General features: G+C 36.1%; 1 protein-coding gene across 9 annotated transcripts in view; it reads left to right on the top strand.

Annotated features, from left to right (window-relative positions):
- The window catches only part of DDHD1 (DDHD domain containing 1), a 91095-nt gene that overhangs the window by 54035 nt on the left and 19121 nt on the right, over positions 1-17939 (top strand). For all 9 annotated transcript variants that reach the window (XM_027111269.1, XM_027111268.1, XM_027111264.1 and 6 more), the window contains 3 exons: positions 4383-4489; positions 10223-10329; positions 17260-17522. In XM_027111269.1, coding sequence (XP_026967070.1) covers positions 4383-4489; positions 10223-10329; positions 17260-17522 — 477 coding nt within the window. The remainder of the gene's footprint in view (positions 1-4382; positions 4490-10222; positions 10330-17259; positions 17523-17939) is intronic.

The raw sequence follows: 17939 nt of genomic DNA, 5'->3' as shown, positions 1-17939 counted from the left end.
AATGTGGTAATAAAAGAGTCTGAAGTTTTGGCTATCATCTTTATTTTCAGTGATGTTAATGGAAGCAGATTTTCTTTTTCACAACCTAGAATCTATATAGACTTTTTAAATGGCAACTTTGGTGGTCGATAATCAATAAAATATAATCATATTGTAAAAAATGCTTTAAAAACATACGAGAAGGACTTCCCCGGAGGCGCAGTGGTTAGGAATCCACCTGCCAATGCAGGGGACACGGGTTCAATCCCTGGTCCGGGAGGATCCCACATGCCGCAGAGCAACTAAGCCTGTGCGCTCCACACACCACAACGAAGAGTAACCCCCGCTCGCTGCAACTAGAGAAAGCCTGTGTAGCAATGAAGACCCAACACAGCCATAAATAAATAAATAAATAAACAAATAAATAATTTTAAAAATAAAAATATACTAGAAATGGAGAAAGATAGACTTTTAACAAATAGTGTGTTGGGATAGCTAGGCAGCCATATGGAAAAAAGTTAAATTGGGCCCATTTTTCACACTAAGATAAATTTCAGTGGGATCACATTTGAACCTAAGAAATGAAACCATACAAATACTATGGATTTAAAAGGTAGGATTGAGGGGAGTTTGAATTCTTATGTACCTTAGTAATAGAGAAAACTGTCCTAACTATAACTTGATCCAGAGACCTTAAGGGAAAATATTGATAAATATATAATCCCAAAAAAACCATATGGCAAAAAAAAAGAAATAAAACAAACTGAGAAAATCCATTTGCATCTTGTATCACAGATGAACAGTTAATATCTCTAAATATAAAGAACTTCTAAAAATAGAGGAGGGCTTCCCTGCTGGCACAGTGGTTAAGAATCCGCCTGCCAATGCAGGGTACACAGGTTCGAGCCCTGGTCTGGGAAGATCCCACATGCCACAGAGGAACTAAGCCCATGTGCCACGACTACTGAGCCTGTGCTCTAGAACCCATGAGCCACAACTACTGAAGCCTGTGCACCTAGAGCCTGTGCTCCACAACAAGAGAAGCCACTGCAATGAGAAGCCCATGCACCACAACGAAGAGTAGCCCCCGCTTGCTGCAACTAGGGAAAGCCTGTGTGCAGCAACAAAGACCCAATGCAGCCAAAAATAAATAAAATTTAAAAAAAAAAGATCCCACAAGCCGTGCAGTGTGGCCAAAAAAATCAATTGTATTTCTACACTAGCAATGAAAATTAAAGCATTTCCACTTCCTATAGCATCAAAAAGGATAAAATACCTAGGAATAAGTTTAACAAAAGAAGTGTAAGATTTCTACACTGAAAACTATAATACACCATTGAAAGAAATTAAAGAAGACTTAAATAAATGGAAAAGGCAACCCACATTTGAGGATTAGAAGATTTAATGTTGTTAAGATGCCAGTACTTCCTAAATGGATCTACAAATTTCACCACAATCCCTATTAAAATTTCACCTATCATTTTTTCAGAAATTGACAGGCTGATCCTAAAATTCACATGTAAATGCAGGGGACCCAGAATAGCCAAAACAATCTTGAAAAAGAATAAAGATGGATGACTTACCCTTCCCAATTTCATAATTTGCTACAAAGCTATAGTAATCAAGACATTGTGGTACTGGCTGGTGAGTAGATAGACCTAGATCAATGGAATAGAATTGAGAGTTCAGTTGATTTTCAACACGAATACCAAAATAATGCAATCAGGAAAGAATAGCCTTTTAACAAATGGTGCTAGGACACCGGGATATCCCCATGCAAAAGAATGAAGTGAAACCCCTACCTTACACCACATACAAAAATTAATTCAGAGTGGATCAAAGACCTAAATATAAAAGCTAAAACTATAAAACTCTTAGAAAATATAGGAGTAAATCTTTGTGATTTACAACCATTGCCTTGGGTTAGGCAATGGTTTCTGATATATAACACTAAAAGTAAAAGCCACTAAGGAAAAAAAAAGATAAATTGGGCTTTGTCAAAATTTAAAACTTTAGTTCTTCAAAGAACACTATCAAGTAAGTAAAGACAACCCACAAAATGGTAGAAAATATTTGCAAATCATAAGTCTGATATATGTCTAGCATCTAACATATATAAAGAACACCTACAAATTCAATAATAAAATAAATAACCCAATTTTTTTAATGAGTGAAGGATTTGAATAAACAGTTATCCAAATAAAATATACAGATGGCCCATAAGCACATAAAAAGATGCTCAGTATTATTCGTCATTAAGGAAATGCAATTCAAAACCAGAGACATACCACTTCATGCTGACGACTAGGATGACTCATCAAAAAGATGGGAAATAGCAAGTATTAGCAAGGATGTGGAAAAATTAGGACCCTCATATGTTGCTGATGGGATTGTAAAATAGCACAACTGCTTTAGAAAACAGTTTGGCACTTCCTCAGAAAAATTAAATGTGAAGTTAGCATAAGAGCCAACAATTCCACTTCCAGGTATATACCCAAGAGAATTGAAAACATACATCTATGCAAAAACTTGTTAATATTCATAGCAGCATTATTTATAATAGCCAAAAAAAAAAAAAAAGGAAACAGTTCAAATGTCCATCAGCTGGTGAATGGATAAGCAGAAACGGTGTATTCATACAGTAGAATATTATTCAACCATAAAAAGCAAAGAAGTAGTGACTCATGATACAACATGGACAAACTTTGAAACATTGTGCTAAGTGAAAGAAGCCAGACACAAAAGGCCATGTATTATAGTTCCATTTATCTGAAAAAATCCAGTATAGTCAAATTCAGAGAGACACACAGTAGATTTATGGTGCCAGGGCCTGGAGGTAGGAATTATCAGAAGTGAGTACTCTGGGTATGGTGTTTCTTCTGGGAGTGATGAAAGTGTTCTGAACTTAGATAATGGTGATGGTTGTACAATTCAGTGATATACTAAAAGCCACTGAATTGTTGAAAAAAAAAAACAAACTATTGAGGTCGTGTCAAAGAGACACATGTCAACTTGAAGAGACTCACTGACCAAAAACAGAAACAATTTGAGCATCCGTAAGGATAATAACTACAGTGGGTTGGAATACTTCAAATATGTTTAAATCTATGAGTTAGTAATGAATGATGTCAAAAAATATAAAACCTATAGCAACTCAGTATTTAATTGTTAATAAAAGAGAAGAATTAACCATTTATCCTGCCTTTTCTCAGTTCACACAGAAACTATTTGATTGTATCACAAGGCAGCCAATACTTGATGTGAGGAAATTTCTCTTTCCAGAAGTATAAGGAGTGATGGGATTTAAAAAACACTTTTTTGCAATCATAGTAAATTAACGGATATAAGCAGTGATCGTAACAACTGCTAGTGTCACCAAAAAGAGAGAAAACCAGGTATATATACCTATGGAGTAGTAGTCTTGCCAAAACAATAGAACTTGAATCTTATCAGGCCGCTATATCTCACTACCAAATAGGGAACAATGAACATGTTAAATAACACTTGGGGATGCAGTCATTAAAAAATCAGACTCTCAGAAACTCTACAGAACATAAACAGAATTACAAAGCCAAAGAAGAGAGAGAGCAATCTATAGATTAAAAGATACTTGAGAGACATATCTTCCAATTGCAATGCATAGGCTGTATTCGGAGCTCAATTCAAAAGTGTAAAAAAATATTTTTTATGTTATTATAAAATAACATCTATAGTCTAACTGGGAAAATGGGACCGCTAAACATAATTGTTGAAATGAAGGATTGGTATGATAATAGTTCTGAATAAGTTATGTTTTCCTTACATTTTAGAAATATATACTGAACTATTTATAGATGCACTGCTGTGATATCTGGGATTTCCTTTAAAATATTATGGGGGAAGGGTGCTAACATAAAGGGATAGCCTGAGGGAGTTTTTTTTGATAATAGAACTATTCTGTATCTTGACTGTAGTGGTGCTAATCACGAATCTATAAAGTTGACACCAAAAGGAAAAAAGTCAATTTTGCTGTACCTTAACTTTCAAAATAAAATTTAAAAATCTATGTTGTGGGGAGAGCAAGTGGAGGAATAGATGAAATAACAGGTCACGATGTGCTAATATTTGGAGCTGGGGTATTTTATTATACTATTCTCTCTTCTAAAGATTTATACATATAATTATTTAGAATATAATATTGAAGCTTGTAATATTTGAAATCATAGATGGCAAATTTAGGAAAATAGTTTTGAAATGAAGGTATCCTAGTATTACAAACTGTTGCACAGTGTAGCAGTAATTGAAACATAATTGGACAAAGTTATAAGCAAGTGGAAGTGTTATGATTAAAGACATTTTATACCATGTAAATACATATGGGAAGTTACTCTGATAAAGTTTTGTTTTGGTTTGGTTTTTTTTAGGATGAGAGAGGCTGCAAGAAAAATAGAAGAAAGGCATTTTTCCAACCATGCAACACATGTTGAATTTCTGCCTGTTGAGTGGCGGTCAAAACTTACTCTGGATGGAGGTACATTTTGTTTAAAAATTAAATGATTTAGTCAGGCAACAAAGTGTTGCTCATTGGGAATGAAGTGTCTTTAATTCATTTGTCTTGAGTTATACTCACTCTTTGTTCTAGATTATTTAAGAAAATAAAATCCATTGATTAAAAAAAAATAATTACATCAACTTATGTCGTTTTGGACCACTGTATAGATTTCACAGATAACACAGTTTTTATGCATGCCCTCTGTGGATGGTGGGAAGGAGAGAGACAAGTGAAGGGAACAAAATGTTTTCTAAAGTTTTTGACAGAGAAGTGACCCGTCAATGCTTTTAAAACATATGTTGTCCACAGTTTTATATAAGCTTACATTTTCTTCCTAACAATTTTCTTCCCTTATATTTGGAAAATAAAAATCTCAGGGCTTTTTTTTTTTGCAGTATGCGGGCCTCTCACTGCTGTGGCCTCTCCCGTTGCGGAGCACAGGCTCCAGACGTGCAGGCTCAGCGGCCATGGCTCACAGGCCCAGCCGCTCCATGGCATGTGGGATCCTCCGGGACCGGGGCACGAACCCGTGTCCCCTGCATTGGCAGGCGGACTCTCAACCACTGCGCCACCAGGGAAGCCTTCAGGCCTTTTGTTTTATTGTTGTTCCTGTATTCCTTGGGCTGGTGAATTATAATCTAACATAGAGAAATTATATAATATATGCATCTTTCTTTACACAAAGTTTTGTCCTTTGAATATTAAGACCATTAAAATAGAATGTTTAGGTTGATTATTTACATAATCTGAAAGATGAGAGAGTTGTACTGAACATTGTAGCTGCTGTTTTTTGAGCTTTTACTATGTGCCTGGCACTCTGTGGTTCATTTTACGTGGAGTATCTCATTTAATTTTCTCACAAATCTATGAAATACCTACTTTTATTTTCTCTTTTAAAAATAGGGAGGGCTTCCCTGGTGGCTCAGTGGTTGAGAGTCCGCCTGCCGATGCAGGGGACATGGGTTCGTGCCCTGGTCTGGGAAGATCCCACATGCCGCGGAGCGGCTGGGCCCGTGAGCCATGGCTTCTGAGCCTGCGTGTCCGGAGCCTGTGCTCCGCAATGGGAGAGGCCACAACAGTGAGAGGCCCGCGTACCACACACACACACAAGAAATAGGGAGACTGAAACTCAGTAAAATGTGAATTTAATGAAGAATGGCAGGCAAAAATCTAGGTCTGCACGATACCAGAGCCCTTGTTCATCTGAACTGCCTCCCTGGATGATTTCCAAAGTTTCTTCCTAGTCTGTGATTCTGCCTCATAGTCAGTTAGGAATGTCAGTTATAGCTTATAAACCAAAGTGACATCAAAGTTGTAATGCGTTTAACAACAACAGCAAAAAAAGATTGTGACCAAAGAAGACTTCTCAGCAGCAACAGCTCATATGTAAAGTTCTGGTGTAGTAACATTATCTTTTGAGCTTTTTCCATTCACCCAGATAAATATTTTAGGCTGCTCAGGAATGTATCAATAGATAACTTGGATGAATTAACATTTAATAAAACCCCTACGTCTGTAATTTTCTGTTAGGTTTAAACTACTGCAATGGAATCTTGAAGGCATTATGCTGAGTGAAAGAAGCTAAAGGAAGAACACCACTGTTTCTCTCTCTTCTCAACACTTCTGACACCAAATATGTTGGGGATTTTCCCACACCAGCCAATTCTTTCGTTCTTGGTGGACATCAGTGTGGTGTCCTACAATTTAATTCATTTCTGACACTAACTGCTCAGAGATAGTATAGACAGATTAAGGTCTCAGTCTCACGAGGCTTTTGCCCGCTTCAGATGCCAATCACAAGTTCCAGATTGTCCCCTGTAGTTGTGACTGACTATAAATTGGGGGGGGGGGGGGGGTCCCACGACCCCCTCCTGAGCTTCAGTAATTTACTAGAACAACTCACAAAATTCAGGGAAACATTTACAGTTGACCTTTGAACAGACATTAAGGGCACCGACATCCCCCTCAGCCCCAGTCAAAAATCCAAGTATAAACTTATATTCCAACCCTGTATTCACAGTTCCCCATCTGCAGATGCAGACAACCACAGATGGTCTAGTACTGTAGTATGTATTTATTGAAAAAAATCTGCATATAAGAGGATCCACAGAATTCAAACCCATGTTGTTCAAGGATCAACTGTACTTACATTTACTGGTTTAAATTACATTTATTCGTTTAAAGACTATTACAGAGGATACAGATGAACAACCAGATGAAGAGCTACATAGGGCAATGTATGGGGTGCAGAGATTTCATGTCGTCTTCAAGTGCACAATGCTTCTAGTACTTCCATTTGTTCAACAACCTAGAAGCCCTTCAGCCCCTGTTGTTTCGGGTTTTTATGGAGGGTCCATCATGTAGGCATAATTGATTAAATCATTGGCTATTGGCAATTGAACTTAACCTCCAGCCCCTCTCCCCTTCCCAGAGGTTGGTGAATGGGACAGAAAGTTCAAAATTGGTTCCTCTGGCAACCAGCCCCCATTCTCTAAGAGTCAGCTCATTAGCATATACTTAGTTAGGATTGGCAGAGGCTCATTATGAATTATAAAAGACATTCCTTTCACCCTATCACTCAGGAACTTAAAAGGGTTTTTGGAACCCTGTGTCAGAACCAGGGACAAGGACGAAATATGTATTTCTTATATCACAACGTCACAGAAGTGAAACCCAAAGGTTATATAATTTATGCTTCCATTTATATGACGTACTGCAAAAGACAAAACTATAGGGATAGAGAACAGATCAGTGGCTGCCAGGGTTTGGAGGTGGGGAGTTGAGTTCTAAAGGGCAGCATGTGGGAGTTTTTTTAGGGTGATGGAACAGTTTTGTGTCCTGATCATGGTGGTAGTTATGCAAAACTATACATGCATTAAAACTGAGAGTTCTAGGGCTTCCCTGGTGGCGCAGTGGTTGAGAGTCCACCTGCCGAGGCAGGGGACATGGGTTTGTGCCCCGGTCCGGGAAGATCCCACATGCCACGAAGCGGCTGCGCCCGTGAGCCATGGCCGCTGAGCCTGCGCATCCAGAGCCTGTGCTCTGCAACGGGAGAGGCCACAACAGTGAAAGGCCCGTGTACCAAAAAAAAAAAAAAAAAACTGAGAGTTCTAGTATTTTTTCTGTAGATTCTTTTGTATATTCTGTGTAGACAATCACATGACCTGCAAATGAAAACAGATCTTTTCCATTTCTTAAAACTATTATTTCTTTTTCTTATTCTATTGCACTGGCTAAGACTTCAGATAGAACATTTGTTCAAATAGTAAATATCCTATGATAAAAACTCACCAGGAAATAGGCATAGAAGGAACATACTTCAACATATATGGCCATATATGACAAGCCCACAGCTAACATCATGCTCAGTGGTGAAAAACTTAAAGCATTTCCTCTAAGATCAGGAACAAGACAAGAATGCTCACTTTCACCACTTTTATTCAGCAGAGTATTAGAAGTCCTCGCCACAGCAATCAGATAAGAAAGAGAAATAAAAGGAATCCACATTGGAAAGGAAGAAGTAAAACTGTCACTGTTTGCAGATGTTGTGATACTATACCTAGACAATCCTAAGGACACCACCATAAAACTGCTAGAGCTCATCAATGAATTCAGTGAAGTTGCAAGGTACAAAATAATCTTCAGAAAACTGTTGCACTTCTATACACTAACAACAAACTGTCAAAAAAGATAAATTAAGGAAACAATCCCATTTACCATTACATCAAAAAGAGTAAAATACCTAGGAATAAACCTACCTAAGGAGGTAAAAGACCTGTTCTCAGAAAACTATAAGACACCAATGAAAGAAATTGAAGGCAACACCAACAGATGGAAAGATATACTATGTTCATGGATTGGAAGAATTAATATTGTTAAAATGACCATACTACCCAAGGCAATCTACAGATTCGGTGCAATCCCTATCAAAATACCAAGGGCATTTTTCACAGAACAAATAGATTTCTATAATTTCTCACTTTGTTCTATGAAATTTTTTCATAGAACAAATAATTTTAAAATGTGTATGGAAACACAGAAGACCCTGCATAGCCAAAACAATCTTGAGAAAGAAGAACAGAGCTAGAGGAATCACACTCCCTGACTTCAGACTATACTATGAAGCTACAGTCATCAAAACAGTAGGGTACTGGCACAAAAACCAACACACAGATCAATGGAACAAATAAACCCATGCACTATCGTCAATTAATCTACAACAAAGGAGACAAGAATATACAATGGGGAAAAGACAGTTTCTTCAATGAGTGGTGCCAGGAAAACCGGAGAGTTACATGTAAAAGAGTGAAATTAGAATTTTCTCTAACACAAGATACAAAAATAAACTCAAAATGGATTAAAGACCTAAGTGTAAACCCACAAAACTAGAAGAAAACATAGGTGGAACACTCTGGAATGGGAGAAAATATTTGCAAATGATATGACCAATAAGGGGTTAATATCCAATACCTCATATAGCTCGACATCAAGAAAAATAAACAACCCAATTAAAATGGGCAGAAGACCTGAATAGACGTTTTTCCAAAGAAGATGCACAAATGGCCAACAGGCAAATAAGATGCTCAACATTATTAATCACTAAAGAAATGCAGATTAAAACTACAGTGAGCTATTACCTCACACCTGTCAGAATGGTTATCATCAAAAAGGACACAAATAACAAATGTTGGAGAGGATGTGGAGAAAAGGGAACCTTCACACGCTGATGGTGGGAATGTAAATTGGTGCAGCCCTAGAAAACAGTACAGAGGTTCCTCAAAAAACTAAAAATAGAGCTACCATATGACCCAGCAATTCCACTCCTGAGTATATATCCGAAAAAAACGAAAACAGTAATTTGAAAAGTTACACACACCCCAATGTTGATAGCAGCATTACGTATTTATAATAGTGAAGATGTGGAAGTAACCTAAGTGTCCATCAACAGATGAATGGATAAAGAAGATGTCATATATATACATACACAATGGAATACTACTCAGCCATAAAAGAATAATGAAATTTTGCCATTTGCAATGACATGGATGGACTTGGAGGGTATTATGCTAAGTGAAATAAGTCATACAAAGACAAACACTGTATGTTATCACTTATATGTGGAATCTAAAAAACAAAGCAAACTAGCGAATATAACAGAAAAGAAATAGACTCACAGAGAACAAACTAGTGGTTACCGGGGGGAGGGAGAAGATAGGGGAAGGGGGGGATTGAGAAGTACAAACTACTGCATATAAAATAAATAAGCTACAAGGATATATTGTTCAACACTAGGACTATAGCCAATATTTTATAACTGAAAATGGAATATAACCTTTAAAAATTGTGAATTACTGTTTGTACACCTGGAACTTATATAATATTGTATATCAACTGAACCTCAATAAAAAATTTTTTAATTATAAAAAAAAAGTAGATATCCTTAGCTTGTTCCTGATTTAGAGGAAATGTTTTTTAACCTTTCAGCACTAATGAGTGCAGTGATGTTTGCAGTAGGTAAATACCCTTCATCATTATTTTTAAATTTACATATAGTAAAATTTCAAGAAGGTAAGGTTCATTAGATTCAAAGCTAGTCTTGAATATATAAATGTTAATTTAAAGCAGTTATTTCAAGGAATGTAACTTTTTTCACAGTTTATTCTTTCCCTAAAATGTATCCTCTCTAAGTTTAATTTTTTTTTTAACTTGTAGACACTGTTGATTCCATTACTCCAGACAAAGTGCGAGGTTTAAGGGATATGTTAAATAGCAGTGCAATGGACATAATGTATTATACTAGCCCACTTTATAGAGATGAAGTAAGTATCATGATTATCTTATTGCTATTGGGTATTTTTTTGAGTGATAACATGTGTCCTGAATTTTAACATTTTATGTTCTTTTTTTACAAGCAAGTAAGAAATTATAGGAATCCATTAATCTATAAATAGCCTGTATTTCATAGTGCATTTGAAGTCTTAAACTACACATTGGGACACTTAATAAAATGGGTAACCTTGGAAGTGAGAGGTTGGTTAGAAAATAGCTCTTTGAAAAATAACAGTTTTCATAAGTCTGATTAGTAATATCTATGAGTATTATCCTCACAAAAGAGCTTTTTAAAAAATATTTATTTATTCGTTTGGCTGTGTCAGGTCTTAGTTGCGGCATGCAGGATCTTTCATTGTGTCACATGGGCTCTTCGTTGTGGCGTGTGGGCTCTCTAGTTGTGGCACGCAGGCTCTAGAGCATGCAGGCTTAGTTGCCCAGACCAGGGGTCGAACCCATGTCCCCTGCATTGGAAGGCAGATTCTTGACCACTGGACCACCAGGGAAGTCCCACAAAAGAGTTTTAAACATTTAGAAATGTCCTTCAAGTGTTTTTGTATATAAAAGACTTGCTTTTATTGTGTCATTTCTATAGTGGAGTTTTGTAGTTTTCAAATGGTAATTTTGCTCATGCATCACAAAGATAACCCTAAAGGGGGGCAGATGGGGAGGGTAGGTGAAGGGAGATAGTTTATTCAGAGGGATGAGGGAATCTCTACCAATGCAATTTGTCACTTTATTGGTAACAGAAAAAGAATTTTGTTTCATGGGAATAACCACATTAATTACCTAACATGTATTAACTTGTTTAATCCTTACCCTATGAAGTAGATATGATTAGTATCTTCATTTGAAGGTAAAGAAACTAGTACAAGGAGTAATTACCAATAGAGCGGCTCTGCTGCTCTGTGCTACTCCAAGCCAATCCGTTGCTGATTTTGTTCATTCAGAGTCATTCCCTAACTTAATCCAGGATATCTTGTACATATCAACAGAAATATGTTTGGTTAGTTGCCACAGAAAATTCCTTCTCTTCCAACTACCATCCCCTTAGGATTTTTCTTCATTCCTCTTTCTATATCCCCTCATTGCCATATACCAGTATTGGGCAAGATCTGCCTTGATCTGATTGAGAACAAACAGTAAAAGAAGCTACAAGGAGAATTGCTATTCTGGGCTTAATTCTAACCAAAAAGGAAGGCCTAGTCGGTGAAGTAGAACACTTAATAATTTCCACGTTCATACTCCTTTATAGTGAACAATGGGCATCATTAGGTATGCTCTAAAGGTTAGAACACTGAACTATAGTATTGCAAGTAAACCAGTGAGGCGGGGGGAAAAGGAAAGAGAAGGGCTGAGAGCATATTACTATACACACATACACACACACACACACACACACACACATGCGCGCGCGCGCACATGCACACGCACATGTGGTTGGTAGTACTCCTAAAACGGTATCCTGAATCTTCAAGGCTAAAATGTGCTGAGTCATGTCCCCTAAAAGTAATAAGTGCTTTTTAAAAACTTTAAGTTGGCGTTAATATCCAGAAAAACTAAAAAGAGAAAAGCGCCAGACTCAGACCTCTGGCCATTGGTGAATGATGACTGAGAAAGTGATCACTTTTTAGTTTGCTCTTATAGTCAAAGATAATTTTCCTCAGAATGGAATTGAATAAACCAGATATTCAGTAGGAAAAGGGAACTGATCATTAAGATAAATGAAATGGAAGAACACCCAGTGTTTTAAATTAGTTGGTTTTTTGATCCAGTTGAATTTCATGGAAAAGCACTGAGAATTGTGTCTGAGATTCACCAGCAATCTTCAGCAATGTATCCCAAACATCCCTAATTAGAACAGTCACTTGTGGTGCTCATTAAAAATGTGGGCAAAAAAAGAACCCCATGAGGGGCATTGGAATTGAGGGTATTAATGTGAATTTATGATTTTGAAAATAAGCCAGTGTATGTAGATAACATCTATATATTTAAGCTTAAGCACAGAAGTATATATATATATGCATATATTTCCTACCTCTGTCCACTGAAAGGGCCAAGAAGCAGACACCCCAGTCCAATGAGCATACCTAGCACCCAGATCTTTGCCTCTAGCATTGTTATTCTCCACTAAGAAAAAGTAGAGTTCCTTGGAAAAATGGCTGATTCCAGGGCTGGGACAGGATAGGTCCAAGTCAAAGCTGGAAGAATTTGTTTTGACACAAGGTAGAAAAATGCTCCAAAGAATGATGAAGCAAGACACAAGGACATAATAGTCAAATTAAAGAAGCATATCCCACTGACCAAACCTGGAACAATTTGAGCACCAAAATAATTAAGTAATTATTACCTATTGTAAGGAATTACTAATAGTACTTTTGTAGAATTATAATAAGGTTAATGTACTAAGGAATTCTAAATCATTGAAAAATGTGTAAGTCCTTATCAATGATAAATAAATAAACAAATTGGGAAGAAGGGAGGTCCTTTGCTTCAGTAGGATGCCAAGGGCCTACTAATAAATGTGGAAGGAATGCTGGAGTTGGAAAGTCTCATTTTGCAGCCGTCATGGTAGGATCAGGTAGGGGAGAGGACTGGGCAAGAATCATCAGTGGATGCTAAAATGAGGGCAGATTTTTTGATGAGGAACAGAATATTTGCATGGTCTTAAAGTGTATCCTCTCAGACTGCTTTTAGTTTAGAAAATAAAGGTATACAGTGGAGAAATCAAGCAACAACTTTATGGGGTGTTCCTGCGGGACACCCAGAGAAGGACACAGCATTATTTATGTAGTATTCCAATTATGAGGAAGCATCAGACAAACATAAAATGAGGAAGTTGTAATTAAAAAGTAGGAATGAGACTGTATTCTTTTAAAATGTTGGTATAATAAATAAAAGAGAAAGAATGGCTGTGGAAAATGTTCCAGATAGAGAAGATTAAAGAGATGTGATAGCTAATTGTAATATCTCATCCTAGACTGTATCCTGTACTGGGTCGGGGGAAATGCTACAAAGGATAAAATTAGATCAACTGGCAAAATTAAAATGTGAATGGTAGACTAGATTAGATGAAATACATCAAAGTGAATTATGAAGTTGATGACAGCACTATGATTGTGGAAGAGAATATTCCTAGTCTTAGGAAATATACACTGGAGTATTTGGGGGTAAAGGACCATGACATGTAATATATCCTTAAATGGTTCACAAAAAAGTTGTGTGTGTGTTACAGAAACAGAACAAATGATAAGGCAAATAGGAGGAAATGCTAACATTAGGTGAATTTTGGATAAAGCCTATGTGAGGATCTTTGTACTATTTTTATTTTGCAACATTTTATAAATTTGAAATTACTCCCAAATAAAAAGTTAAGAAAAAGAAACTAAAAAATACTTTCCCAGGTCCCTCCTCTGGAGATCCTGATTCAGTGGGTCTGAGATAGAACCTGTGAATTTGTGTTTTTAACAGTTCCCCAGGTGATAACATCAGAGAAGTTTGGGAACATTGCTTAAGGCATTGTGAAGAACAAAAGAAAATAAAAGAAAAACTTAGCGAGAAGTGGGCAAAAATTGTTCTTATTCTTTAAAAAGGAAAGCTGATTTTGCAAATCAAAGTCCATTTAACACAAGGTTGGTGTTAGGCAATATTTAGACTAAATTATTTTTCAACAATATATGTTTCCAAAGGGAAGTAGTGATAAGTAACAGCCAGCAGGGCTTCTGTAGGATTGTCATGCCTGGTGAATTAACCTTGCTAGGTTTATTTGATAGGCATAAATAAGAGTCTTTTTTCTCTTCCTCTCAACCTTTGGAGTCAAATAGATGCAGATTCAAAACCTGCCACTTAACTAGCTTAGATCAAATTTCTCACTTTCTCAGCTTCCTCACTTATATAATGGATATAAAATACCTAGTTGATAAAGATTGTCATGAGGATCAAAGATATTATGATATATAAATTCCTTGTGCTTAGATTTTCAAGTTGTAATTAAGTATATATCTGTCTTTATATATTTCAAGGGCTACAATTTAAGGAAAAAAAAGGGATAGACTTACTCTGTTAATTCTAGAAAGTAAAATAAGGATCCGTGAATTGAAAATACAGAAAGGAACATGTTTGGTTACTAATGAAGAACTGTATTATAAGCAAAACTGCCTTAAAAATACAGAAGTGTTACAATGAAAAAATTTGTAAATAATGTAAGGTGATGGGTTTTAACTAAACTTACTGTGATAATCATTTCACAATATATACCTATATCACATCATTACATTGTACACCTTAAAATTAAACAGTCTATCTCAATTATATCTCAGTAAAACTGGGGGGAAATTTTTTTTTTAATAGGAGTGACCACTTCTTGATGAAGACACTCACTGGGGTAGATGCTGAGCTCCTTATCCCTTAAAAGGGGTGTTACTGAAGGGACTTTTATCTTCACAGCAGTTTAAGTTAGATCATCTCTAAGGCCCCTTTTCACTCAAGTTTCTGAGATGCACATGGGAGGACCCTAATTAGTGATTGTGCACTAAAAAGGTGTGCTTAGGGAAAAAGTTTTGTGTATCGATCAGTACTCCTCAGGCCATACTTTCTGAGGACCAGTTTTTAAAAAAGAAACTAACTCCATTCTATCAAGACATCATCAGAGAGCCTTTGGCTCTTTCTTCAACCCTAAATAAAGTAACATGAAAAATCTAGAGAGAACTGTATATCTTTTGTACATCTGAACTCTCTTTTCAATGGCTTTTAAAAATGAAGAACTATAAAGAGAATTGTCATGGCCCTATCTTGCCATTGTTATTTGAAAATTGTTTAATTGATGTATATGACTAAAACTCTCTAAATTACTTTTTCTCATTAAAATTTCCTGTAACAGGGAGAAGGACAAATGACTAATTATATTCTTCAGCCCTATTTTGGGTGTTTGGATTCTCTCTTGAAGCTGCTGGGGTTTTTTCCTCTTCGGTTGACTTTCTTCATAAATTTTAATTTGGGGGCAGTGGTTATGAGAATTAGAAACTTTTAAACTTTTGAAGAGCCATCCAATGCCTGCATATGTAAGAGGTTAGCTGAACTGATTAGATAATATTGTAGAATTAATAAAATCAAGATCACAAGGTATATCATTAATCTTGGTTCAGATATCCCAAATGAATATAGTTGGTCACAAAGGGATCTAGTGTTTCTATTCTTACATGGTAGGAGTCTTAAAATCAAGGCCTTCAAAAGTAAAAACTACTAACAAATGTTGCTTTTAAAGGAATTTATTTTATTGGAACATTAGGTTTTTCTACACCTCCCTTCATGTAGATTATAAATTAGGAAAATAACAAAATTTTAAGGTTTGGTTCATATTCTTATCAAAGCCAAGTCCAAAGCATTACATTATAGCTCCCTTTGAAAAGAGCATGTAACTTGATATCACACTGCCTATTTCTTAAATTCTGTTGACTAGAATTACCTACAACCCATGTCTTGGGAGATTTTTATATGCATTTGCCACTAGTGTGGTCCCCAGAACTGCTGAGTCTGAAACTCTGGGATGGAGCCCAGCAATCTGTATTTAACAAGCCCTCCAGACCCAATACATGGTTTCAATAGCTTTAACCAGACCTCAGTATTGCAGTATAGAGCTCTGTGATGTCAGCAATCAGAAAGAACATTGCACCTTCATTCATGTCACTGCTAACCCAACCAAGCATGAATGCTCAAATAATTTCCAGTTTGTATCTGCTAAAGAATGTTCAGTGAAACCTAGTGGAGGCTAAAGATTGAAAATGGAAGCAGTATATAATGTTTGTTTGTCTGAATAACAGCTGACATATTAAGAAGGACTGAAGTGAGAAATTGAATATCAGGCAGGAATTTTATAACTAAATAGTAGTAAGCAATGATAGGAAGAGGAGAGGACTGCCTTAAAAGTCAGGTCAGGGCCCCGTATGAATGAATTTGAGTAACAAAAGAACCTTGTTCTTCTCACTTCATAGAATATTTCAGTAATATTTGTTAAAGCTAAATTTCAAGAAAGCAGTTTTACAAAGAAAAATGGCTATGATACTCTCCACATTATTAACCTCTAAACCTTAAAAAAGTCCTGCTTTTTAAAAACAACTTTTTCTGTTATCTATATTACCAACTTAGTGGGAATTTTGGAATATCAAGTAGACCAACATAAGCTTTTTCTTTTGTCACACAATGGGCTTTCGTTACATTACTCTTATCTAAATGCATAAAGTGGGACTTCCTGGCAGTGCAGTGGTTAAGACTTCACCTTCCAATGCGTGGGGTGCGGGTTCCATCCCTGGTCGGGGAGCTAAGATCCCACATGCCTCACAGCCAAAACACCAAAACATTAAAAAAAAAAAAAAAAAAAAGCAATATTGTAACAAATTCAGTAAAGACTTTAAAAATGGTCTACATCAAAAAAAAATCTTTAAAAGAATGCATAAAGTAATAGTATATATATGTTGCATATACAATATGTTAGTAACCCTGTTACCATAAACTCAGATATTCTTTTCCTAAAACTTACTGTGGCTTAAAAACTACAAGGTACAAGACTTTAGAATTGCATATGAGTCCATTGCAATGAAGAAGAAATATCCAGGACTCTTTGGAAATCTACTAGAATCTGCATGGAACTTTTTTTTAAATCTCTGGAACTGCTGGCTTTAGTAATTGGTTTAAGGACTATGAAAGGATCTGTGTGGGTAACATCTGCCTTTATTCTTTAGTGCTGATATGGATTAAAATATTACATATATCTTTACTTCATTTCCTGTAGGGTTCTGAGTTAATTTTAATAACCTAGATACATTTGGCCAGTAATATGTGTTTTTCTTCCTTAGTGTATTTGAGTTTAGAAATAAAGTTTATAGTAGTCAGTGATTAATTTGATGTTTTCTTATTTCAAACAGCTAGTTAAAGGCCTTCAGCAAGAGCTGAATCGATTATATTCCCTTTTCTGTTCTCGGAATCCAGACTTTGAAGAAAAAGGGGGTAAAGTCTCAATAGTGTCACATTCCTTGGGATGTGTAATCACTTATGATATAATGACTGGCTGGAATCCAGTTCGACTCTATGAACAGTTGTTGCAGAAGGAAGAAGAGTTGCCTGATGAACAATGGATGAGCTATGAAGAACGTCATCTTCTTGATGAGCTCTATATAACTAAACAACGGTAAAATACCCTAATCTCTTAAAAGAATTTAAAATGTCTTCATGGAATCACTGGACTTCTTAGGTGAAAACTTAAGATTTTCATAGTAAAGAAAAAAATACATTGTTTCGGGTACAAAGATTATTGAATAACATGCCTAATCAAGCTAGAGACTTAATTTTCTTACTAATTAGGTGTTTTCCTATAGTATGGAATGAATTATTCTTCCATCTTGCTCTTTTTCCTTCTGTCTTTTCTTCACAGTTTATTAGGAGTGAAATCTAACACTTATTCCAAGCTGAGTCACTTTGTAGAATCCTTACTGAAAATGTTTACTAGCTTGTAATCCTTCATAGTTTTACTAATCTTAGAGATGGGCCTTCACCTTTCTTATTATTCTGAAAATAATTTTAAAGCCCTTTTTTTGTTGACATACAT

This window comes from Aethalodelphis obliquidens, unplaced genomic scaffold (genome assembly GCF_003676395.1).
Source record: "Aethalodelphis obliquidens isolate GAN/ISIS:26980383/991018 unplaced genomic scaffold, ASM367639v1 scaffold10, whole genome shotgun sequence".
NCBI classification, from domain to species: domain Eukaryota; kingdom Metazoa; phylum Chordata; class Mammalia; order Artiodactyla; family Delphinidae; genus Aethalodelphis; species Aethalodelphis obliquidens.
This window is presented reverse-complemented; position numbering and strand designations above follow the sequence as displayed.